The 27797-nt window shown below is 35.9% G+C and overlaps 1 protein-coding gene across 1 annotated transcript in view; it reads left to right on the forward strand.

Annotated features, from left to right (window-relative positions):
* Positions 1–27797, forward strand: part of Tmx4 (thioredoxin related transmembrane protein 4) — a 39296-nt gene extending 11499 nt beyond the window's left edge. Inside the window, exons 3-8 of the mRNA XM_048348816.1 lie at positions 8146–8191; positions 10045–10173; positions 13019–13064; positions 17378–17479; positions 22379–22442; positions 23540–27797. Coding sequence (XP_048204773.1) covers positions 8146–8191; positions 10045–10173; positions 13019–13064; positions 17378–17479; positions 22379–22442; positions 23540–23892 — 740 coding nt within the window. The 3' untranslated portion in view covers positions 23893–27797. The remainder of the gene's footprint in view (positions 1–8145; positions 8192–10044; positions 10174–13018; positions 13065–17377; positions 17480–22378; positions 22443–23539) is intronic.

Consider the following 27797-nt stretch of genomic DNA (forward strand, 5'->3'; position numbering starts at 1 on the left):
TCATGTGTATGAGACAAGCACTTTTACCACTAGGCCATATTCCCAGCCCAAAACAAAACATTTTTTGAAGAACAAAATAAAAAGTAAATATGTTAAAATTGCCATGTGTTCATGTTATTAAAATTAAAGAAATTTCTATTGAAATTCTGTTATCTCTAGTTTCTATCTCTCAAGTATTTAAAACAACCACCTCTGCCCATCTCTACTTGAAAGTGGATGATTATAGTTAGCAGTTAAAAGGATTTGGCTGTTGAAAAATGTAAAAATCATAGTTCTTGGAGATCAGAGTATTTTAAACTCTTCTCTTTAAGAAAGTGTTATGAAGGGTGTTTTAGCCTATAGCCTTTTCTTTCATTCATGGAATAGGTCAGAACAACTTCAAATTGTATCTTCATTTCTATATTAACTTCCTTGGACTGCTGCAACAAATTGCAACACATTCATATGTTTGGAAACATCTAAATTATAATAAGTTACTATGTTAGGAGATCAAATCATTGCAATTACACACACATTGAGTAGTTTGAGTCCAGTAAAATATGGTATGGACTTAATTCATTGGCATCAGAAACCATATTATGATGGATTTCTTAAAAATTTAGCTGGCCTACTCACAATTTAGTCACATGGTATCCTACTGTGAATTCACAGCATAATTTGAATGAGAAAAAGTAAACTGCCAGCCTTTTGATTCATAAATTTAAAGTTTAATTGAATATAGACTTTTATTTAAAAATGTGGAGTTACAGATATTTTTTCATAGTGAACTGACCAAAAATAAAATGAGAAATTGGTTATGAAGAAGTAATTTCAAAGCATTTATTGACTCATTATTTTATGTAAATATAAATTAAATACACTTGAAATAGTCACCAAAGAAGAAGGGAAAAAATGACTTACTATGTTTGGCATACTATAAATTAAGGAAGAAACAGTCTAATAAAATGAAGATGGTAAACAGTTTAATCTGTTAGGATAATTTTTTAAACAAAGGCTCTAAAATTTATCCAAATGATTCATTAAAACTTAAGAACTAAACTCATCAATAAATATTGAGAGATTCATGTCTACATGCATAGTCATTTGAATGGCCTAGAGAATTCAGTCTCTGGCCATATAATGCTGTTTAGGCCAATGACTGGTATTGGTCTCATAAGATGATATAGCCATTTTTGTTTGCCTGTGTGTACTTTATGATATTTATGCAGCAATAAGATTGCCTAAGCATGCATTTCACATAACACATCCCATCTTTAAGTGGTGAATAACTATATGCTTCTGATTATAATGTAAGTTTTACCTGTAATTATAAACCTAATGCTCTCATTAATCTTATAATAAGGCTAAGAAATATTGTATTCTTTCAACAAATCTTAAGTTCCTACTAGGCATCAAGCATATTTCTAGATAAATATTATGCTAAAATGAATGAAGAAGACAGAGGCTAGGCTTTTTATAAATAGTGGGAAAATTGAGTGGAGAATAACATTGAAGTGTAATGGGAATTATGAATATAAAAGTGAAATAGGGTATAAAAAATGGAGAAAGCCACGAGAGCCACTCTTCATAGTTAGGCTATCCAGGAATTGATTGTTTAACCTGTGGTCTTGATAGTTTGAGACAGTGAACCTCAACAGTCTTTGGTTGAGGAACACTCCAGGCTTAATAAAACTATGTCAGGTGGGAGAATAATTGGCTTATTTGAGAAAAATATGATGTACAGTAGGGGGATGCAAGGTGAATCAGGATAAAATAGTTGCTGGGTTTCAAAAGGACAACTCCATGAGTAGGACAGAAGCAGCACTTTCCATTCTAGATTGTCCCCTCAGCAGGAGATGCTGCCTAGCTTTCTGATCCCATTTCTGGGAGGAAATGGACTTAAGTCTGTCCCTGTCTTCTAACCATTCAAAAGCAGAAAGTATAAATCCCGTGCTTCCTATTCTGCCTTAATCTCAAGTATGGCCTTTTGCTAATGAGAGCTAATGCACAGACATTTTGGAAAGACTGACATGGGTGTATGGAGTCTTCACAGGGGAAACGGTGGCTAGAGGAAGACCTGCCTCCTTGTGTAATCATCACTATATGAGGTGAAGACATGTTCAAGCTTAGGCTTAGCTGCAAACTCACTGGAACTGGTATTCTTTTCTTCTTTCCTTTCTTGCCAACTACTTGGCTATTTCCACACAAGTTGAAAAGTCATTTTAAAAAGAATATTTATTTTAATCTTTTAGACTCCTTTCAGGTTACCAGGGACTCCAACTAATGCATATAGTTGTCACTTGTATGTTTATATACTTGGCTTCTTACACGGTGAAGAAAAATAAAACTGTTACTTTCATGGGGGAAGGAGTTGCTAGGACCAAACTATGTTGGGTCTTGTTGGCTATGTCAGCAGGTTTATATTTTACACCAAAGTATAATAGAAAAAAACTGACCAGAAGGTTTGATCAGAGGAGTATATGCTATAATTTATGCTTTACAAGAATTCCTTTGGAAATGAAATATACAACTTGTATGTGGAGACAGGAGGGAGAAACTAGGAGAGAATAGGGAAAGGGTTATGTTATGTAAAAAAAAAATGTACTTATAACCTGACTTACATCACTGTAACCCCTCTGTATATCACCTTTATAATAACAATAAAAAAGAATAATATATTTTAAAATAAGAATTCCTTTGGCTAGTATGTGAAAGTATTGACTTCGCAGAGTCAGAAATGGAAGCAAAGAGTACAGTTGGGGTGTTAGTGAGGTAATCTAGAACTAGAAATTTGGTGTTGTATTATAGGAGACATGATGGTTAAGTAATTGGAGTTGAGACTAGGCTTTTCTGATCAACTGGTTATAGGATGTGGTGGGATGAAAAGGAGATGGAGAGGACTAAGGGGGAGGAAAGAGCATGTGTGGGATAGAGGTTTCCTTCAAGCTGGTAAACAGATACCTACATAGAGATGAGAAAGAGAAAATTTTGAGAATTATAAGGGCAGATATTTGAAGCTGGAAGAATTGCGATTACTCAGAGGTGTGGGATAGGGTATGGAATACATCTAGAACACAGAACTTGCAGCAGCAGAGGAGTAGTTGGCATGGTGGGAGAGAGGGAAGTAGGAACACCTGGGGGCCAAGTAAAGGGAAGAAGTGTTCTGTGGTACCAATTCATCTAAGTCTCAGGGGCAGCCTGTCTCTATTAGTGGAAACAATTTGAGTATTTATTTTTCTAAAATCGAATTTCCTTAATGCACAGTGGGAAACCATCAAAATTATTTTGATTGTTTTTCCCCACAGTTGAGCATGTTAATGATTATTTTGCTATACAAATTTTCACTCAGATATAGATTTCCATTTGTATATTCTTTCATCAAAGCAGTCTTGCCCTAAGAGTTTTCCTCATGAATAAGTTGTTGTAAAATGAGAAGAAAGCAAGAAGAAATGTTCACGAATATTCTCTAGTTAAGAGTATCATCTTAACTAATTAGAAATTCTTATTTAAAAAAATTAACATTTAAACTGACCAAAATTAGTGTTTATAAGTCTGTTATTGATGCTGAGATTCAGAAATCATGGAAAGAATCGGCCTTAGATAAAATTATATCACATTGCTATTTAATATTTCATGGCTGATATTCTTTGCAAAATTAAATTTAATGATTTAAATTAAATCCACACACTGGAAAAGAACACCTGTTTGTACATTATTCATGGGTGATGTCTGTGTTACAAGGCTAGAGGAAAGCCAGATGCCTCCCATAGCTAAAAATAAATATCGGGTTTAAAACCATCAATTTAATAAGAAACCTATTTCATTTACAGTAATATTGTATTTTTTACAATTGTGACACTAGACTTTTGTGTTCATTTATATTGAAACTTTACTCTCCAAGGTAAAGTTGGTCCTACTTTAAAACATCTTTTTTATTATTAATATACATTAATAATATAAGGAAATTTCAGTGTGAGAGTATCACAGATGCATACGGAAGTGTACTTTGAACAAATTTACTCCAGTACTCCTTTATTTGGCGATAACTAAAGGTTCAGTGAGCATTTTTTTCACTGTAATTGTGTCATATACTTATATGTGCTTTACCCTTATAACACTCCTGTTATTCTACTCAAGAACCCGAGACACCGAGTGGTTTAAATAACAGGATCAAGTAATCACAGCTAATAAATAACAACAAAAACTCTTACATTATCTGCTACCTTAATACTGAACTTAATTCCCACCAAAATTTGGATTCATTTTTATGCTTTTAATTCCTTTTCTTTTGAAGTATGCATTTACATTTTTGATAAGATATTTAATTATTTTATGTATTCCACATTTATACTTTCATGCTTTGACAACAATGAAAGTTAAGCTTGGAGCCTCATATTTCTTAAGCTATCAATCTACCACTTGGGCCAGGCCCACAACACTTTTTACTCTATTTTTCTAATAGAGACTTCCATTTCTGTCCAGGTAAGACTGGACCACGATCCTCCTGTCCCTCTTTTCTGTGTAGCTGGAAAGACAGTCCTATGTCACCAAAGCCAGCTCTTTCTGTTGGTTGAAGGTCATAGCTCAAGCTTTTTAACCCCAAATGGCCTCAAGTTGTGATCCTCTGTACCTCTCTGTCTCCTAAGTAGCTGGGATTACTGTGTGAGCAATCTTGCTTGGCTGATTTATGCTCTTTGATGTTATACCACAGTCTTCATGTTAAAGTGAAAATTACTTTACAGATAAAGGGTGTACAAAAATTTCAGGAGACTCTGTGGTCAAACTTGATGTTTTTTTGTTTTGTTTTGTTTTTACCTAAAGGTTTAGGAGTATACTTGGTTCTTCCATACTTTCTGAAGCTTACTGCAGTGAACCATTATGTAGACCTGGAAATGACTTTTGCTCTGCTGTTTTAATTCTTTCGTAAAATCTATATCTCACTTAGTATCTTTACACCCTGAAGCTACAACGTTAATTAGATGGCCGTGTTTTAACATTGCAGAAAACTAGAATTTCCCTTGGCACCCCACAGTGTGAGTATGAAAGGGTGGAACACAGGTTTGGAGGACTGAAATGACACTCAGGACTTTCTGGTGTCTACCAGCCTCTCAGAAGTGACCTGAATTATTGAAGTGAATTTCCTGTATTGTCACATCTGCAAAGGTTAAGTAAAGCATCACAATTCAAGGAACACATCTTGTTGCTGTTTTTATTGAATCCACCCTGAGTGTATTATTTCAGACAGTAAGCTGAACTTACATCTGAGTTTGATGCCACAGAGCCTTCCACTTGGTTGTCACTTAGGCATATTGACAAGGGAGCACAAAGCAAGGTCATCTCGAGGAGATACAATATTGTCTTTATTTTAAATATGTCTTAATCAATGGGCTTATAATTTGGTACAGCAGTTTTCTTTCATCTAGAATTTTTTGAAATAAGTATGCTTTTATATCTTCTAGGCTAAAGTGCAAAGATGCAGAAAAAGTCAGAGACTACCTGTCACTTTGTTTCTTTTAAAAAATGCTTTGAGGGCTAGGGATATAGCCTAGTGGCAAGAGTGCCTGCCTCGGATACACGAGGCCCTAGGTTCGATTCCCCAGCACCACATATACGGAAAACGGCCAGAAGCCGCGCTGTGGCTCAAGTGGCAGAGTGCTAGCCTTGAGCGGGAAGAAGCCAGGGACGGTGCTCAGGCCCTGAGTCCAAGGCCCAGGACTGGCCAAAAAAAAAAAAAAAATGCTTTGATTTATTTGTCTTTGTGAGCACATTTATTTGTAAGGAAATCATTTTCTAAAATAATGTGAAGTTTTCAAAGAACATAAAGTAGTTTATAATCTAATCAGAAATTTAAATATAGAAAATCATAGCTAGCATTTATATGGCATCCCTCATAGGTCAAACCATGCATTATTTGTGATTATTATATATAATTATTTAAATACTGTGAGGTAAAATATAGTGCTCATGTAGAAGAAAATGAAACCCACAGAGTTCAAGTTAACTTCCTCAGATCTAAAACTAGTAGTGCAAGGAATAGGGTTTGACCCAATACCTGATACCTCTTGAACCTATAAATCTTGTGTTGTATATTATATAAATAAGTGTCTTTAATAAATATTTTATACTTATTTATGTATTTACTTCTTTCTTGCTATAGCCAATGATTACTAAAGATTTTTAAATGCAAGTTTAAAAAGTTGCTTTAAGTGATACCTAATATTTATTTAAAATCCCATTTATTCTGATAAAAATAAGTCAGTGGAAAACTCTAAAAGATGATGAAATGCTATTTTTTTCACTCCATTTAAATGCTATTCACATAAAATATACTTTTTCAGCACAACTCCCTTTAGATACAATTTGGAGATTATATGATGATTGATAGCTAGGAAAGAAGTAAGATATAACATTACTTATAATAATTATTTTAAACCAAATCATACAATAATTGTAAGCACTTGTGAATACCAGTTCCATTTCCCCTGGCAAAGTAGAGTTATGAGTATACTTCAGGATAACATATTTCCCCACTAAGGTAGAATTCGAAACAAAAAAGCCCACAGGCAGAAGTGCTTGTTAAATCATGTTATCTTCTCAGTCATTTCCACTTTTACAACATATAGTCTACAAAACTAGGAAGAGTGAGGAAAGGAGTCGGTAGGGAAGGAATGAGTAGAAATGATTGAAATACATTAGATTCATGAACTGCTTTGTTAAATGGCAACTCCTTTGCACAACTACAGATAGATAGATAGATAGATAGATAGATAGATAGATAGATAAAATAAAAAGCTGTAAGTAACAAGTTTATGTTTCTTTCTGTGACATTGACTTTTACTTCCCCCATTTGTATTATATTTTCTTTTATGTAACTGAGGGATATGTTCATGTCCACGTAGACTGTGATATAAATAAAAACAGAAACCTTCTTTAAGAAGGTTAAGTTATTGTGTTGAATGTAGGATTAAATAAAATGCATAAAAAGCAAATTTTCATGTTATTAAAAAGTAAAATTTCTAAGTGACATAGAGAAAAGAGTTTAAATATTTGATTTTATCACTCATTGGTTTTAGTGAGAACGTTTAAATTGATAAGCTATGTTAAAATGGTATTTTTCATACTGTATTCTCTTTTTAATCATTCTGTTGCTCTCACAAGTATAACTTATTTATAACTACTACTGATTTATAAAATGTAAAGGCCAGGGATCTTTATTACACTTGTAGTTTCTTTCAGGTTTTGGTTGCATACTCTTATTCTTGATATTGTCTTTCTCTGTGTATTCACGATTATGATTATTTGATTAAATTCTCTCCTTTGCTGTTAGAGTGTAAGCTGTATGTAAGCATACTGTTTATCTGTTTAGACTTACCTGAGTATGTTGAGATTCTTCACAATTCCCAGAACAAAGGAGATTGCTAGCAGAGTGACTAAAGGGTTTACTTTATTTAAACCTTGAAATATACATAGTATAGGTATAGCATTTGATATGCATACTTAGGGTTTAGTAAAGTTTTTTGCTAAAACAGGTTAAAAATATGGCTTATATATGTATGTTGTTTATAATACTTGTGAATTTTTAAGCATAAAATGTTATATATACTTAAATATTTCATATTTTATTTTTTTAATTTGTAACTAACATAGTTATAATAATACACTGTTTAGCCAATATGGTTAATATAATGTATCATTATATATTATACTTTGAGTCCTTCAACATGTGCCAGGCACCATGCTGAACTTTTATTTAATATCTTGATCTAACTTCTGAATACTTTGGTTGGGATGTAACATACTCATTTTATAAGAAGTAACTGAGATGCAGAAAGGTTAAGTGATTTATCCAAAGCCATAAAGCTAGTAAGGAAAGTTAATATTTAACCTGGATCTTATGACTCTATCATTTCAGCAACCTTACAGTCCTATGTGGTATACAAACTGGAAAATTATTGGATTACATATGAAAGTTAAGCATATTGGCTGTTAGTGACTGGAAAATGTTAGGTAAATAAGAGTGGGTGAAAGGAAAACCACTTTAAGTAAACAGTAATACATGATGTGATAATCATAATGGTTTTATTAGTGATTATAAAAAGAAGCTTGGGGACTTTTTCTTGAATTACTCTGACTTGGATTTACCAACTCATTTATGCTTCTTTGTAGGTTTGAGTGGCCGTTTCTTTGTGACTACTCTCCCAGCCTTTTTCCAGTAAGTTTAATTTTCTGTGTTTGCAAGTATTAGGAATCAGTAGATGTATACCAGGAATTCTGAGATGTTTTCCACGACTAACACTCCTTTAGGATAATATTTGAGGAGAGACAGACTGCACTGCCCTGAATGACTGCTGTTAGAAGAATGCCTGAAGTGGTATAGAAAAAGGGGATATAATTTCAGGCAAGGAAAAAGTAGGACTCAGTATGTTTTTCTATAATGTAGAAGAAGAGATGATTCTTTATTTTATTTTATTTTTTTGTCATGGTAGGGCTTGAACTCTGGGCCTGGGTGCTGTCCCTGACCTCTTCATGCAGTTCAAGGCTAAAGCTCTGCCACATGAGCCATACTGCCACTTCTGGTTTTACTGGTGGCTAATTGGAGATGAGAGTCTCATAGACTTTCCTGGGCTTTCTTGCCCAGGCTGGCTTTCAACCATTATCCTCATATCTCAGCCTCCTGAGTAGCTAGGATTACAGGCATGAGTCACTAGCACCTGGCAAGAGATGATTCTTATAAGCTAGTCAAACAAAATGGGAAACTTTTTTCTAGATACAGGAGAAGCATATACATGCTCAGAACAACATGCTACACCTTCTGAGAACCTATATCCATGTGGCTGGCACACAAGATGCAGTTGGATCATGCTGGATGAGGAAGGTAGAAACACTCAGTGTCAGGGGAAAGAGAATTGGTTTCAGAGATGGTTAAGAGGTAGGATTATTAGGATTTGGTGATTAGGATTATTTACCCACAAGAGGGAAGAGTATACAATGATTACCAAAGGCCATTAATAACTAATAAATGCTTCTGCTAGCCTACAAGATAAGGGAATACATAAAATTAGATGAGATTTTGAAAGTAGAGACCAGAATGACAAAGAGAGTATAGAGTGTTTATTCCAAATGGGGAAGTTTAAGTGGCACTTTGATGTCAGGATCTAGAACCCCGGGAGAAAAATTGGAACTAGGTACACAAAGAGCACATGTGATGGGAGGAGAAACAAGTAAAGAAGGGGATAACCAACATTCTAGTATCTGTCAAGGAATGATCAGAGTAATAAGACGAAACCCAGAGAGCTTCTAATGGCCATTGTGGTCTTGCGTAACAAGCATAAGACCTATCCCTGGAACTAGAAAAAACAAGAAGTTGAAGTAGAAAGGAAGGAGTGGTAGTGGACAATGCCAATGGCAGGTATAAGAAAAGTGGCAAAAAAAAGTACTCCCATGATATAGCAGTTAGGAGTCACCAGAGACCATCAGTCTGAGCAGGTTCAATGGAATTGTGAGCACAGAATCCTCAGTCTTGCTGCATAATGTGTGAGTAATGAAGGGAAGAAAATAGCTAATGTAGATTCTGTCTCTTGGAAGGTTGACAGTAAGAAGATGAGAGGAAAGGCTAAAGATAGATGTGAGATTAAGCATTTTATTTTTGTCGATGTTGATGGTTTTGAAAGGAGGGATTTGAATGATATATTTTGAAATATAGGTATATGTTTTTTTAACTGATAGCTATAGCTACTTTGCTATTGTGAGAAAAAATCAAAATAATTGGTAAAAACAAATGATGTACTCTCGCCAGATGAACACTGTCCAGTACTTTGGTAATAGTTACAAATTGTACAGTAATAAAATAGAACTTGTAATGCATTCAGTTTTGGGAATTCTCATTTGGAATAGATTAAAGCGTATGCCTTTTGATTTATGACCAATTATATTCTCTTCTTCATTTGAGCCAATATAAATGTCTCTCTAAAATTCACATTTATGACCAATAATCATTTTTATTTTTACTGTCTTTCATTTGATATTTTGATTTGTTCACTTTCTACTTGTTTTTATAATCTATAGTGCAAAGGATGGGATATTTCGACGTTACCGTGGCCCAGGAATCTTTGAAGACCTACAGAATTACATCTTAGAGAAGAAATGGCAATCAGTTGAGCCTCTGACTGGTTGGAAATCCCCAGCTTCTCTAACGTAAATGTTAATGTTTTAGTGATAAGGCGTAATCAATAAAACAATAGGTATCACATTAGCCTATGAACTTAGAAGCCTACATTGGTCTTTATATTCTCTTCTGGCTATCCAGATCCCACATGCCCTTGACGGGCCCATCTAATGTTTCTGGCCATGTGACTGTGTGTGTCTCAAGTCACTGTAGTTTACTGGAAATTTGGTAGCCAGATCTATGAGAGTCCCAGAAAACATCTCTTCTAGCTTTTGCAATAAGCCATGCTAAACTTTTTGCTTCTATACAACATGGTATTGAATACAAATTGCCACTATTTCTTCCTTTTAAGCTGTGGATAAAATGAGATAAACTTTCTTCTAGATTATGAAAGAATTCTTCTTCTATCTTATGTGGAAAATGAAACCTATGGAATAATTGGCTACCTGGCAGTGTACTGCTGGTGGAAATTGTGGCAATCAGTGGTAAACTGTGTCATACTTGGTGAGGTAGATCAAGCTAAACTGTAATACCTACTTCACAGTTTTAATTTTGAATGGAATATTTTTAATTAATTGTTAAGTGTAGATAGGTATAATAAATTATTAACACAAAAAGAAACAATACAATAATTTGGCAATAAATCATCTAGTAGTATCAGTTAATATTCAGGAGACATAAAGCTTACTCTAAAAGCAAATTACCTCTGGCATTTAATTGTGTAAGTTACTAAACACCAATGTTTTTTAAACAAATATTCTAGATTCATCAGTGAATAAACAGAAATAGTTACCCCTACTCCTTCCAGGTAGATTAAAAGTGATTAAGACAGACAACAAAGTAGCTGAAGTTTCAAAAAATCCTTATCTTGGCAGCACTTCAAAAACAACAACACGTGCTTTATTAAGAAAACCAGGAGTCTTGGGCTACTTTAGATGAAAAGGTTAGGAAAGGCTTCTCTGAGGGGAAGATTAGAAGTAAAATATGAAATATAAGAGGTAAAGAGTCACCCTAGTTTGGGAAAAAGCAATCAGAGTATAATATAGTGAATGTGAAAACAGTAGCATAAACTTGAATAAGAGATGTCAGCTGAAGCCAGACCTTAGGGCCTATGGCTACATGGGGGTACTTGAAAGTTACCAATATGAGTGAAGAGAAACAGGAGATTGGCAAGATCAAGGATGGAACAGTTAGTGGGCTTTCATGGTGTCTAGCTTTGAGATGATAGTTTGTAGAAGGGTAGCAGTAGAGAGATGGAGAGATGAATGCATTTAAAGTATGTTTGAAGACCAACTTGGCCAAGGTAGAGAGGAGGAAGGCCAAAAAAATCTGAAGTTCCATTTCCTGGTTTCATGTTTCAATACTTGGTGGATCTTTGTTACCAACTTGTCAGAGAAAACCAAAGGTTCTGGTGTTAGACTGGTCACTTTTGAAGTGCACACTTTTAGAGCTGTTGAGTTCGGTACATGGAGATGAGTCTCCTGGGAGAAGTCAGGAAGACATTAATCATTTAGATGGTCTCTAATGCCTTGGAGTGGAAGGGAACACCTAGAAAGAGAGAAAAAGTGAGGGCCGTGTTTTAGATGGATTCATGAGCCACCCTCCCATTAAGAAATTGAGTAGAGAATAAGTTAGCAGAAGAGAAAAGATTGATGTGTCATTTTTCAGAGGGCAGTAAAAGATACACAAGAGGAAAGTAGCAGTCATTGTATCACTTGTTTCCAGGAGATAAAGGAAGATCAAGTTCAGATCTGTGACAAGGACATAGAGTGAAACAAAGGTGAGATCTTCATAGCCTTGACACGTCCTGGTGTGCAGTGGTGAGGACTGAGCCATATTCTAGTGGGTTACAGATAAAGCAGAGAGATACTGCAAGTGAAACTAATCTTGGGAAAAAAATAGTACAGGAGGCTGTAGGACCCATATTAAGTGTAAGATTGCTGTTTTTAAAAGATGGCTGTGAGTATAACATATTTGCATGCATAGGAAAACTGATCTAGTTGAAAGAAACAGATATGGCTAGTGCAAGGAAAAGCAATGACAGAGTCAAATCAATCAGACAAAAGGGATCAGGACTATGATACAAATGGAGGAATTGAACTGTAACAGGACAGATAGAGTTTCCTAGGGAAACAAGAGAAGGGGGAGTACAGGTATATACCAGGCTCAGATTTGGTAGTGGAATGATAACAGAGATTACATCATGGCTTCTGATTTCACTGTGACATATGAGCTTCCATTGCTTGGGGAGCAGAGATGTATAAAGTTTAAAGTGAGAACGAAGGAATGAGCTATTAGGTCAGAGCCTGAAAAATACAGTAGGACCAGGCAGTATTGAACATTCGCTTAGATTTGGGAGTCAGAGTTTTGCATATGGGTTCCCCAGAGATATTCAGCTGTTTAGTGTTCAGACTTTTGCTAGGAATGCAATGAAAGGAGAGAGGAGAGATTAATTGAAATGTGCTTGCAGCAAAGTGATTCAAATCATTACCATGGAATCTAACTCTGTAAAAGCAGAAATGAATCCAGGAGAGAACAGTAGATATCAAGAAGTAGCAAGAGGGCTGGGAATATGGCCTACTGGCAAGAGTGCTTGCTTCGAATACATGAAGCCCTGGGTTCGATTCCCCAGCACCACATATATAGGAAATAGCCAGAAGTGGCACTGTGGCTCACGTTGTAGAGTGCTAGCCTTGAGCAAAAAGAAGCCAGGGACAGTGTTCAGGCCATGAGTCCAAGGCCCAGGACTGGCAAAAAAAAAAAAAAAAAGAGAGAGAGAGCAGTAGCGAGATCCGAGGAGGGAAATCCCTGGACCTAAGTTCTGTCTTCTATTTTCTCCATAGTATGCATGATCTTCTTTTTCTTTTTCCTTAGTATGTCTGGAATGGCTGGTCTTTTTAGCATCTCTGGCAAGATTTGGGTAAGTAATCTTAAATAACTATTATATTTGCAGAGAAGTTTTAAAAGATAATAAGTAGTTTTAAGAGTAAAAGAGTAGCTAATACCACTGAAGCAAAACAAACTTTGTAGATATCTACTCTTTCTGCTTGTATAATTTCATTTAGCCAATTTGTAGAGCATTACCTTGTTTTTCAGGTTGATATATAGAAATAATATTTATTTTAAATATGTCCTTTTTCATCTATATCCCTGGTCTTTTGTTGTTGTTTTTTGCTTTTGGAATGTTTTTTTTCCCCTTATCTTTGGGGTTTGAGCTTAAGACTTCGTGCTTGCTAAGCAAGTACTCTATCACTTGAACCACTCTGAAAAATGTTTCCATGATGGTTTATTTTTGAATTTTGACTTTATGCTTGGGTCAGCATTGGACTGTGATCCTCTTTGTACTTTCTCGGTAACTAGGGTAACAGATGCTCACCACCATGCCCAATCATTGAGTAAGACAGAATCTGGTGAACTTTTGGCCTGGGCTGGCCTCAGACTTCAACCTTCTAGATGTCCATCTGTTAAGTAGCTAGGATTAACAGGCTTGAGCCAATGCATCAAGCCTTATATAATCTTGATTATGTGCCTTGATTTGTTCTCCTTATCAGTAGAGGGAGCTAAATTCAATAATTTAGCAAAATTATCCTGAAAGTTAATATAGCTCAAACATAAAAAAATTAGTGAATTCCTATGTATGTCTTTTCTAAGCAATGGTTATGGATCATATTGTCATGTTTGGAACTTAATATTCAAAGAGGTCATGAAGACTTTGTTTCCCACATAATGGATATGTCAAGGAAAATTTCTGATCATTTTGTATCTCAGTTACTTAATTATTTATCTTGCCATGTGAGATTAGATATGTACACTAAAAAATAACTTGTATTTTCCATCTCTGCAGATAGTTTGTTTCATATGGCTTCCTTGTCTTATTTAATTAACACTAGGTGATCAGTTTGTTTAATTAAGAACTAAGGATTATGAACTGAAAGCTGGAAGTTGGAAGTAAGGGATTGTGCCATCTATAGTACGTTGACATTAAGTTGGCAAATCTGTGCAGTCTAATGGCTCTCTGAACCTTGATGCATTGTACCATCTAATTTAACAGAATAATAAAATGGACATCATACAGCGTTGGCTGCAAGGTCTTAGCACAGAAACTGTAGTAAATTTAGATTAAGAGAAAAAATTGATTTGTGGATTAAGGAAAGCTTAGATGGTTGTTGCTCATGGTGTTGATAGATTAGAGATAATTTTGCCTTCCAAGACTATTACCAGGAATGACACACCATTGGTGCATTCTAGAATGTGGTCCTTATCCTATTCTGGCCTTGTAAGACCCATTCCACGACTTTCATTAAGCATGGGAAGTCCAATTCTTGCCTTACTGCCTTGACCTAATCAGCCAGTCCTCACTGAGTACCCTGCCTGCTTGGTTAGCTCTTTTAGCTGCTTCTTCCTTTTGCCTAGGAATCTTAACATTAAAGGATGTAATAGATACTGATGGGGACATAGTCTGTCTCGTGTGTGTGTGTGTGTGTGTGTGTGTGTGTGTGTGTGTGTTCCAGTATTGGAGCTTGAACTCAGGGCCTGGGCAGATGTCTCTGAGCATTGTTTGCTCAAGACTAGCATTCTACCACTTGAGCCACAACTCCACTTCTGGCTTTTTGCTTGTTGATTGGAGACAGAGTCTCATGGACTTTCTTGCCTTGGCTGGCTTTGAACTGCAATCCTCAGATCTCAGCTTCCTGAGTAACTAGGATGGTGGGTATGAGCCACCAGTGCCTTACTCGTAGTCTGTTCTTAACTCAGGTCTAGATCATATATAACTTGTGGTGCACAAAAGAAACAATGCAAATGGTAAGTGAAAAAAAGACAAAGTGAGAGCATGGCTTAGCTAGAACCCAAGGAAGACTTTATCTGAAAAATGTGGAAGGAGGAAAGGAGAGGGGCAGGGCTAGTATGTCAGAATCATTTATGCCTATCCACAATGTATTCTGTGAATCCATGTACAGGTAGAAGTCAGTCTTTCCTCAGCAGAACTCCTTTGCAAATATAGCTGTAGATGTGAAAGTACTTCCAAGAAGAAATATGGAAGTTATTAATTGGGAGAAAAGTTTTATATACATAATATACATATATATGATACAAAACAAGATAAGTAAAGCAGATATCAACAATAATTTTCTTTGATACTAAAATTATGGCTTATTTATTAAAACATTTTTTCTATGATTTCTAATTTTTCTATCATGAAAAGGGAAAAGTGCAAACCATAGCAAAATATAGATGATCAGGTTATCCTGAACTAATGACTCCTTAACCCCCTTGAGTTTCTACTTTAGGAACGAAGCTCATTAAAGGCTGATCTTCTGGAGCCTAGGATTACCTGATATTGAGATGACCATGTGTTGTGCATTTGAGGATTTTGTTTCATTTACATTTGGCTGATAACAGGTGGATAGCCTGTTTAACGCTAGCCTGAGCTACGTAAATGAGCTTGAGGACACTCTGGGCCATATAGCAAGAACTCATATCTCAAAACAACACCTGCAAACAACTTTTTTAAAAGTAACTTAATGAAAGATGTTAGCCCTCTAGAGGATGATACAAGGTGAGGAAATGCCAGGAGTGTGAAGCACAGAAGACTGACTTTGAGGAAGCACCACTGTTGTCACTGGGTAGAGTCAGGATTAGGGAACTTCAGTTTGCAATTTTGTCTGTTGGTAAAGATATGGACAGAAATTCTCATCTTTGCCTTCTTATCTCTCGTCATGTTGGCCTCAGTGCTGGGCTAGAGGCATTGTTCTTGTGTTATAAAGAAACACAAGCTATTGTTCTTCACCTGGTGTGCATGTTTCTAGATCCACAGATGCTACAAAGTCATGCTTTACAGAAGTATTGAGAGGTAGCATTGAAGGCAGTATGAACTTGGCCACTGCCAAGGACTCCCCCTCACTGCTGTCACATGGGGAAGATATTCTGGTTACTTTGATCAGTGAGTGAAAGAGATCAAGGTCTGGTCATTGAACTCCAAAGAGAAACATCCTGTGATATAAGTGAGCTGTGCCCTACTGGGCCAGTACTGCTTTGAGCGCAACCACACAATGCTAGCTGAGTATACTGGGTTCACTGAGTATACTAGGGTGGTCTTTCATTCCATCAGGCTTCTAGACAGAGTGTTGGCCTTTCTGTGGACAGAAATCGTTGCCTCCTAACTGAGCTTGGCTTTGCTCTGTTCCTTAAGTCAGTCTGTGTACTGATAAGAACAGGCTTCACATTTATCTGTATGTAGTCAAAATATAGTTTTAACTTAGTCAAGATACATGTGGTATAGTTTCAGGAAACATAGGATAGTTCTTTGTAAGGACAACAGTGATACTGAACAAGGATCAGTTTTTGTACAAGTAGAAACTGGCACTTCAAGAAACAAGTACAAGTGTAATATTGAAATAGGTTTGTCTTAATCAGTTATTACTTCGGATACATAATGCTACATCTGCAAATATAATAGGTTATAAGCCATTGAGAAGTCAAATAAATGAAGCTTTAATTCTCAATTTATTAAAAATTAATATGATTAATATCTTTGGTAAAAAATGAGCTCAAAGACCACAAGATGGCAGAATTTCTTTATGCTCAAATCCCTTAAAAGAATAAGTCGATACAAGAAAATTTAAGTAGAGCTTATTAAAATAAGGCAGTGTCTTAAAATACTAGGAAGTCTTAGAACCAGAGTGCAGTGAATATATGTACATACACATCAGTTTTCTCTGTCTAATATTGCGTCTCAGATGATATAAAAATTTAGTAAAGTACTAGTAAGGATGATTAGGGGTGAAGTAATAAGTTTGATGAAAAAAGGTATGGTATATTTTACATAGTTTGTGTTATCTTTACCAAAAAAATTGCTAAAAGCATACCTAAGAAGTTTCTTTTTTAATTGATGTCATTATAATTAAACTTTGTGACATATTTAATTATTACATGAGAGAGACAAAAAACAAAACAATAACAACAAAAATCTGATGGGAAAAGTCCTAGAAAGCAGTTTTACTAGAGTTCTTTATCTTCAGATCCTGAGCTCTTAAGGAAGCATAACTCTATTATTTAGGACTTTGATTACTACTTTCCATTTACCAATGCTGTAAAATTTGACCTGTTCATTAAGAATCATTTGATTATATAAACTTTGGTGGTAACCTATAGAGATAATTTATAGACTGCAGTTATAACTAGAGAAGGGAATTCAAATATTTTGGTCTTTGAATACATTTTTTTTTCTTACAGCATCTTCACAACTATTTCACAGTGACCCTGGGAGTTCCTGCTTGGTGTTCTTATGTCTTTTTCGTCATTGCCACTTTGGTGTTTGGTCTTTTCATGGGTCTGGTAAGAGATAATACCAATTATTTTTCTACAAAGCAAAACACATTTATTATAAAATTAAAAGGCAGCTGTTCAGAAGAAACACATAATATTCTTTTATATGCAATCTAAGTAGTTAAACAGTATTTGCTTATTTGACACTGCTTTTGATGGTGATGTGCAATGTAATGGAAAATGCACTATGTTATTACCTTGCTACTCAGAATATGACAGTGTTGAAGAATAAATAGAGGCTTAAATTGAGTTGATAAACAGTTTTTAAACCAACCAAATCATCTGTGATTTCACACATTGCCTACTTGTTTAGAACGCTATAACTACTCTGGACATGGGATGGCTTTTTTTCTTGTTTATATGCTCCAAGGGAACCTCCAATCTTAACTGGTTGCATATATACCATCTAATATTCTAGAGGTGAATTTTGTAAGATAATGTTTATTAAAGAAGAGAGTCATTATCATGGAAATAAATATGATTCAAAGCAAGTCACTATGTCTTCTTTGGACATGAAAACCAGGATTGTCCATATCTTTTATTTTTTAGGTATCTTTATTTTTTGTTTGTCTTTTATTTTTATTTTTTAGGTATTTCAGATGAGAAATGTTTGGCATGTTTCACTCTTTGTGATAAATAATATTTTACCTTTTAAATTATACCTGGTCAATTTGATTATGTGCTAAATTCATCTACAATAAATTCTTTAAAATATTTGCATTAAATATTAATTAGTAGTTCCTAAGCACTCTATGGTGATCATAATTTTTTTATTTTAAATTTATTTGTTTATTAATTGAACACAATTTTTTTGACAAGGTGTTGTGCAAAAAGGGTACAGTTACATAGTAGGGCAGAGTGTACATTTCTTGTGATATCTTACGTCCTGTTTTTCTATCTCTTCTCTAGGTCAAGTAGACATATATACAATATACAATGTATCGCGAACATATACAGTAGCCATGTGGCCACACCCAAGAAAGTTCGCCTAGGGCTTTAAATGTAATGTCCATATTAGACCATATGTCGACAGTAGTCTTATATGAACGTACATACCTAGCTTTTGAGCTATTGTATTCCCCTGAGAGGTCAATTTTTGACCTTTATATGTTGAGTAATTGTTTGGTTTTAGTTACATACTGTTGGGTCACTGCCCCAATCCTGTGAGGAATACTATTTGACAAGCAGTTTTTGGTTTCCCAGACTTGGTCTCTACTGTCTCTCCGTCTCCCTTTGTTAACAGTCATATATCAGGGAGATCATGCCCCTTTGTTTTCTGTGTTGTAGGCTTGTCTCGCTCAACATTATTTGTTCGAGTTCTGACCATTTCCCTGCGAATAACAATATTTCACCATTCCTAATCGCTATGTAGTATTATGGTGATCATAATTAATGATTACAAATTTTTATATAAGAGAATAAAGTTTTAGATGAGATGATTTTCATTTTGTAATGAAATTTGTCTCTCCAGCAAGTGGGGTTTTTGGTTTTGTTGCTTTTTATTGAGCGTGACTGATTAGCATTGACTTGATAAGTCTCACCTTGTTCAACAAGTGATGAATAACTCCAAAGAGCCAAGAGACTTATTTTTATTTTTCCATGATATTCACCATGTCTTTCATGTTTGGCTGCTGATATTAATTTCAGAGGTGTGAATGACACTTAGTTTCTGATGTAAGTCATGTGTGAGGACCCAGGTATATCCTCTTCTGTTTCATTGATTTTCTTGCTAGTTGATGAGGCTCTGTTACACTGGTTTCAGTGGATTTGATGTTGGACATAGGATGCCATGGTCCGTGCTTATCCATTTGCTGCTTAGTACTAAATTTTTCTAGCTGTGTATTTTAGGGTAGTGTAAAGCTCTTGTAGGGGGTTTAGTATACAATCCTGAGTGAAAAAGATGGAGCCATTAGGAATGTAGTTTGAGTGTGAACCTTTTGGAAGACCAGTAACAACTCTTCTCAACTTAGAGTTCTGATTCTTTTAAAAATATATTATATTGTCTTTAAGTAGTTATACAAAGAAGTTGCTATTTAACAAAGCAGTATAGGAATACAGGGTACCTTGAACAATGTCACATCTTTCATCATTCGCCCCCAATCCCACCCTTGCCTTCAGTTTTCTTAATCTTATAAAATATGAATCTTAAGATTGCATTTCCCCCATCTTCCTCTCTTCATTTGTCTCTGCTGTCCTCCTAATCCATCCTCCTCGCTTTTCAGTACCACTTCCATTTCCTGGTGCTTTGTTTGGGTTGCTCTGTGTGTTACCTGGGGAATTGCCTTTCTAAGGAATTGCATGGTTTAGTTCTCCACTGCAAGTACCATATTTTGGTTAGTGCATTTGTGTACATTTGGCTACCACCACAAGATGTTTATGTATTTTAAGTTTATATTAGCTTCCACATTATGTGAAAAAAGTGCATCCTTTGTGTCTCTAAGCCTGACTTACTTCACTTAATGTTTTTTCAAGATCCTTCCATTTCTTTGCAAATGATGTAGTATCATTGTTTTTTTAATCCATGAGTAAAATTTCATTGTGCATGTATACCACATTTTCTGAACCCATTCATATATTGAGGGGCATCTGGGCTGATTTCAGAACTTGACCTGAAGACTAGTGTCAGAGAATAGAAGAGTTTTAGAATTTTACCTTTGAGATTGACCAAGTCTAAGAAGTAGAATCAAACTTGTCCTTGCATGAGCTTTATTTGGAAACTTATATTGAAATAACAATTGAGACTTGGCCTAAAGAAAGAAGAGTTGATTTCTGACTGTTCACATGATTAAGTACAATACACTATCAGTACTTTATGATAAATTGGGAAGCTAAAATTTTAACAATGTAGTCTATTACTGTGTTTCCAAAAAGTAGCAAACATATCTCTGTTCAAAATGCCCTCACTACAATTGATCATAGAATTTGCCCTATCATCTTTAATTTCATAGGTACCTATCTTTTCTGAAATGGCATGATGGCATTTTCATTAATTTCTAGGATTTAGAGTGTATTGGAGAGAATGTTATTTATTTGGTGCACTGGCGTACTTATGCTGGACAAAGCCTCTTGAGGCTACTTTGAGTGGCCCAGAGTAACAGCTGTTCTTTGTCTTGTCCAGTCTACTTGGAGAATTGTACATCCATTGGAACATTAGGATCTAAGGAAGGTTTGGTATATCATCTGAGTTAAAACTAAATGAGTGTATCAGAGTAGAGTAAGTCTGAGGTTAGAGTGCTGTGCATGTAATTTCCCAAAAAAGAACAGTAGGAATTGGTCTAGTACTCAAAGGAAAGAGCTTTTAGGGTGTTCCATTTGATCTTACTGGAGATCCTAGAGACAACAGATTTCATGAATCACTTGTATTCCATCCAGGATTAGAGGTGAGATTCTACAAGTTTCCAGTAAATGACAGGTATAGGGTAGAGAATGATCAAGAATACCTATAGAAGAAGGAGGCACTAAGGACCTGGGCCTTAATAGTTAGGAGAAGATGAGCAATACTCTGCCTGACAGCTGCTCTAAACTGCACCATCTAAGACTCTTGATTCACATGCATCCAGAGAAAGCCCCAAATGCCCAGCTGAAGAGATCCATAGGTGAAGCAGTGAGATGCAGAAAGTATATGAAGGTTGGAGAACAATAAGCACCAAGTCATTAAAGTTGAACAGAAAACAAAGAATGCTTATATTGGGAAGAACATATGAGATAAAAAGAACACAGGAGATAAAAAGTTTTATATATCAAGTATCAAAATGATTTGTTCATTGTATTAGATCCATATTCCATAATTGTTTTATGATTAAACTGCTAATTTGTCCTCTTTTCTATACTTTACCTCTCAGATATTAACATGGTTCTTAAAGCCTAATGTGCCAAATATCAAATACAGTATTAAATGAATGTATTTATTGTAATAGCCTTGACCACAAAATGGGATATTCATGTGATGTTTATGAAATTGAATTTCAAAAACCTCAGACTTTGATTTATTTAAAATTTTTGAGCATCAGTTAAGAAAAACACTGATATATGTAGTACTCTTCCTACTTTTGAAGACTGGCCAATTATTTAAAGAAAAATCATGGTTCAAGTGTTAGAAGCAAGAAGAAATGTGCTTTCTAAAAGACTAGCTGCTTCCAGTGTTGGGTCTGTTTGTGTTGTGGTGCTGTAGTGGAGGAAAGGGAGTGGAAAAGTCAGTTGGAAAGATTGGTTTCAGCTTACCTGAGGCCCTGGCTGAGTGCCGTGTAGGACACAGGCTGTCAGTTTCGTCAGCGTGACCCGTGCTGGTCCTTGGTAATGGAACATGGACTTCTGTGATTCTTTCCTTAAGGAGCTTGCCATTTATCAAGGAGAAAGGCACGTTTATTATAGTCAACAGTAACTCATGCGTCCATCAGCGTCAGAGGTGAAGCGAATCTACCACTGCCTAGAGTTTAGTTCAGATCACTAAAGACTTTTCTCACAGTTTGTCTCTGAGACCATTCTTAAAGTACTCTTATGAATTCCAGACTTAGACATTTTCTTTCATTCAGTTAAGGGCTCTCTATTAGTGTGAGGTAGTTCTCCTACAGAGTAGTTTTGTTTTCTAAAAACAGTGTTTTTAAAGAGACCATTTTAGACTTGGCTGCCAGTGTCTGTTTTCGTTCTCTAGTTTAATTGATCTATTTATAGTGAGTTCCCTGTGGACTTTTGACTTTGCAGTGCTTGTTTTAAATGAATAGTGTTTCCTATATTATGTCACATTCTGAAAGTATGAAATTTCTATTTATAACCTTGTCTTTTTGAAGGCTTTCAATAGGCTGCTAATTATTTGTCTAAGAATATCAGTTAATAGAAGAAAAGCCTAATTTTGAGGCCCTTTGGTAAATTCCCTGTCTTCTCACTGCAAAATTGTTGTTCTTTCCCCAGATCCTGGTAATAATATCAGAGTGTCTCTATGTGCCACTTCCAAGGAATTCACCTGAACGTTCTGGTAAGTATATTCTCGCATGGTAGAATATTTTTGGAGTTTCAGACTGTTTTGTGGCTTAGAATTCACTTTTGTACTGTTACAGATTGTGAGTTTTCCCTTTGATTTGCTTGGTAACCTAATTGTCATCACTAACAGCTCCTTAAAATGTGCTTTCCAGATTTAAATAAGGTTATATTTCTTCTTTTAAATGAGAGAATATTTGATGTTGGCAATTTCATTTCCCCTTTGCTTTAGGTACTTCATTAATAAACTGGAGGCCTTTCTTCTTTTGAATGGGAAATGGGACAGTCACATTTGTTGGGTCTCTGCAATATATCATTAACTACCCTAATTTCCTTAGAAGTCTCTCCAAATTTTTTCCTGATAATACACCACATGACGCTGCTTTCTGGGACTAAAACGCTGGATTTGAAAGTCCATTCCTGAGTAGTTTGAGACAGCCTAATGACTTCTTACTAAAATATTGGAGATTTTCATATTTTTTTTAGGTTATGCAACTGTTGAGACTTAAAATTTTTCATAGGTAGTTGGACACTGTGTATATGCCTTAAAATTCTTATATGTGACAGAAACCCAGTATAAAGCCTCTTAGGAAAAAAGATGAGAATTTATTAGCTCATATAACTGAAAACTCCAGGGGCATTCTGGCTTCAAGCCCAGACTAAATGATGTTAGGTTTCTGTTTCCAGGGGGTTCATTCAATGCCTGTCAGCAATCCTAACTCACATTTTATCAGTTTAACCAACTCTACAGAAAGAGGAAAGCTTTTCTTCCTGACTCTGATCCCAAACTCCTGTGGAAGACTCCCATTGGGCTCAGCTTGGGTTGTACTTCTAAACCAGTCACTATGACTAGTGGAGTCACTAAACCTACTACACGGTAATAAACATAAACCTGAGGAAACCTTTGCTATCCATGCCTGCGTGATCTGGGAAAGTCAACATGGTCTGGAGAGAATGGAGAAACCCTGCATAGAGCTGGGATGTGGAGCAGAGGATCTGTCCTGTATGACATGAAAGCTTCAGGGTGCTGAAAATGGTCACTTTCTCAGTTGCAATCATTTATTTGGAGGGCGTTTTTCTTTCTTCTCTCCACAGAACAGGATCAGAGGTCACAGGAGGCTCAGGGGGTTGAACAGCTGCAGGATGCAGAAGAGGATAAAGATGACTCGAATGAAGAAGAAAACAAGGATAGCCTTGGGGATGAAGAGGAAGAGAAAGAAGACCTTGGAGATGAGGATGAGGATGAGGAGGAAGAGGACAACCCAGCTGGTGGTGTGGATGAGGAGAAGGGAGATCCCAGTGACCAGGGTCCCCTGAAGGAGGGCAATGTGGCTGAGAAAGAGGGTGAACCTGACAAACCTGGTGAGCAGCACCGTCCTGTGGACATGGAGCTGCCGGAGGACTCGCTGAGGCAGCGCAAGAGCCAGCTTACTAAGAAGGGACCATAGGGTTAACGGCACTCTTTCCAGGGATCCAGACCAAAAGAATATTTCAGCTTCCCTCTGGGTCTTCAGTTTAAACCAAATCCTTAACTTTTCCTGAGTCAGCAAGCCTCTCTCTGATGATCTCAAGTCATATTGGATGCATTGGCTGTAAGCCTGTTTAAGAATCAAGTGTGACAATCTAGAGACAGAAACCAACCTGCTTTTAGAAATATAGTTGGGCACATAGGATGGGATCAAGTTCATTTATTGGAGCTACAGAGTCATCCAGAGAAGCTACCCACTGCCCTCATTAGCACCTTCTAGAGATAAGGCTGCAGGCCCCATAAAATGAAAGAAAAGCTCTCTCTTCTCAGCATACCCTGTTTCACTTCCTTTTCCCATATTATATCTTCATTTTTTGTCACTATGAGAAGCACACAAACACATTTTTAGGAACAAAAATTGAGAGGGTCTGGGATATAATTTACCAAGAAACTTACTAGAGGGTTGAGAAGTCATTTCAGCCCTCTAACTCTCCTTGATTGTTTACTTCTTGCCTTTAGTTTACCCAGCTTTTCTGCCATAGACCCGCACATACTCTACCCTTCACCCTTCATCCTGAGCACTGAGCAGCCAGGTCTCCACCCACCACACGTTTTCACTTAAAGGTCTAGAGAATCAGTCACTACAGCCTGTAAGAATGTGACTGTCAGTCAAGCTTCTTGAATGGCAAGTTGTAATCTTTGGAAATTTGGAAAAGCAAGTAGGGATTTTATACAACAGATTTTAAAAAGTCATTTTTGTCCAACATGTAATATGTCCTTTTTTTTCTTTTCCTTTCTTTCTTTCTTCCTTTCTTTTTTTTTCTTTTTCTTAAAGCCGGAAGTGCTCTAAATCTTGCGCTAGTACAAAGTAGTCTTGTGCAAAAATCTTGAATGCTATGTTGTTTTGTTTCCATCTCTCGGCTTCTCTGGCTCTTGAATGACTTCAATAACAACTGCAAAACCATTTCTGATTGTCTTTCCATGATGTGTTATTTGTGAAGAAATTAATGAAAGGAGGTTAAAGATTTGATTTTGTTTCCATCTTCTTGAGAATCATATCTTTATAAATCTCTCACTGTTCAATCTCCTCTAAATTCCCAGGGAGCCCAGTTTCTTTAAAATATCGATCTATCTTCTCTCTTACCTGATTTATGTGTTAGAATAAAATCATAAAATTAGATTCCAGGCATATGAAAGATGCTTAACGTCAATCTTAGGCCTCTGAGTTCCAGACAGAATGAGTAAAGGTTTATGAAGTTCAGGAAGTTTCTATCTTCTTTATAAAGGAATGTATAATGTTTAGATAACCCTTTCCCTACACTAACGAAGCATGGAACTTAGTGGTGGGGAAATTCTAACACCCTTCCCTCCCATACTTGAATAAGGCTGCTGTAAGCCTTGCACAAAGGAGGATTTTAGTCTGATAGTCCATCTTGAGAAGAGGTTGTTTTTCATCTTTCCAGATAGTTAACCAGCAGTCTTCTCCTGGTGTATGGTGGTTTGTTAAGAGTTGTCAATAATTGTGTTCTTCAGACAGCAGTGCAGCCTCAAATCTGAGCACATGGATGGATGGAAAAATCCTTAACTTGTGCTTATACCCTACCCTTGCTGCCATGTTTCTGCCCCTCTGATTAATGCCATGGTTCAGAGGGGGCCACCTCTACCTTCCTGATCCAAGAAACTCTACTGGCTCAGACTGAGTTATTTCTGCCTTCTTGTCACTGAGTCTCCTTCTCTTAAAATCAATGAAACAAAGTTTTCAAAGGATAGTAAATTCAAGTTCATAGTTTTGGAGTAACAAAAGTTTCATAGTTTGGCTTTTCTTTATAATACACCTCCTTCAGGTTGAAATATTTATTTTTCTCCGTGCTATATTTGACTACAGGGGAAGGCATAAGGAAATTATTCAACCCTGGCTTTTATAAATACAAAGGCAGTTTCCAATTGGACCCCATTGGTACCTAATTGTATAATAAGAAAACATTAGTTTTCTCAGCAATACTTAAAAATAATTAAATATGGTTCAAAAATTATCTTGGAGAAGAGCGTTCGGTAAAATTGTAGCAATCATTTTTACTGATTTCCTCTGTTTTAGCATTCTAATAAAAGGTTTCTAATATTAAAAGGCCAGATACATGTACATTTAATTTCTGTTCTTGAAACCTCTAAGTTTATTTTCAATAGTTAATTCACATTAAATGGAAGGAAAAGTCAACCTACAATAATTTAAATTTAAACATACATTAGCATCTATAAGACTAAATGGACTTTTTTCTGTAGATAATGTATTTAATCTAGAAGTGATGTGCTGAGAATCATGATTTTAAAAACAAACAAGCACGTATTCCTCCATTGAGGTATCAGATATTTAATTACAGATGTTATTTTATATACATTAAAATTAGGTGAAAAAGAGATTATGGAATAGAGGTGCCCAGCATTTTATGTGTAGGTAATTGAAATAAGGTGCCTTCTGATTGATTAGAAGGAATAACGGGAACTTCTAGTTATCTTTATGTTGATTTCTTTATTATACATTCTATGTTTGGTCTGCTGAACCAAGCCAACTTGATTAGAAATCTTGTAATGAAATAACACACATGCATTTTCCCTTTGAAGTATAATCACTGAATAGGGAGCAATAGGACCTATTCAATTCACATGCCATTCACATTTCTTGCACATAGCTTCACCTTGAGCGTAGGATGCCTGTCAGTTAGCTAAATATTCTAGTATAAAGTTAACAGACTTCAGCCAGGTTGGCTTTTGACAGTTGAGAAAGGCACACTTTGAAATTTTATGGCCAAACACCTTGTTGGTAATCTATGATGTTGCAAAGTATCTTAGGTGTTTATATGTCAGCAGAACTGTGTCCTGTAACACCTTAGGGTAGAGGATAGAAATTAGTTAAGGAATAGTTACCATATGACTTTTTATTAGCAAATGCTTTAGGAATGAAGCTAGCTTGTTGCTTTGTAGGATAGGAAGCATTAAAGAGTCTAAAAGAAAATGGAAAGACTGAAAAGAAAGGTAACCTGAAATCTTAGCATGAAAACTTTGACGTGAAGCTAAACAAAGAAGGGAGAACTGCTGCTATTGGTAATATGCGTCAGAAGGCTTTCTGTCATTCATCTCAATGTCCCAGCCTTATTTCTGCAGATATTAATCAGGGATGGTGGCCCATCCTATCAAGTATTCCAATGGTTTAGAAAGTATTCATGTAAATCTTTTGTGCCAACAAGGAAGTTCTTTCAGTGAGGTGTCTTACACCTTGATCCTCTTGAAACAATTCTAGCTGGCCTTGCAGAATCCAGGTATGAAGTCCTCGATCTGATTGCACCTGTTGGGGCAGTTCTGTGGATAGCTTTCCAAAACCAGGAGGTACAATTGCAACTGAAGGGTCTTTAAAACTCTCAGCCCATTTGTGGCCTTTAGATGGTTATTCTCAGTGGAGTTTTATGTAGACTGTGCTGCTGTAAATATGTGTGTGACTCCTATGTTTTTATCATTTTTCCAAGGCCTTTTAATTGTATGCATTACTAGACAGCTTTGTGGATATGCAGTTTTTATACTAAAGACACTGGTTGGTTGTACTGCAACATTATGAGTTTGTCCTTTATATCCCTTGTAAATGTCTTGTTTATTAACTCTGATGTATTTATTTTTCTCTTTATTGATGTGTTCCTTGCTTCTTTGAATAGATATGTAGCCATTAAAGTGAGAAATTGAGTCATTGTTATCTGATCATAGAATTGTACATAATCCTGTATCTTATATGATTTCCCTTTACTGTAAATTTCTGTTTGCACCAAAACAGAACAATAGTTATGACTAAGTAAAAACAAAATGATGTATTGCTTTTCATATAAATATTTTCACAAAAAC

Source organism: Perognathus longimembris, chromosome 6, assembly GCF_023159225.1.
Source record: "Perognathus longimembris pacificus isolate PPM17 chromosome 6, ASM2315922v1, whole genome shotgun sequence".
NCBI classification, from domain to species: Eukaryota; Metazoa; Chordata; class Mammalia; order Rodentia; family Heteromyidae; genus Perognathus; species Perognathus longimembris.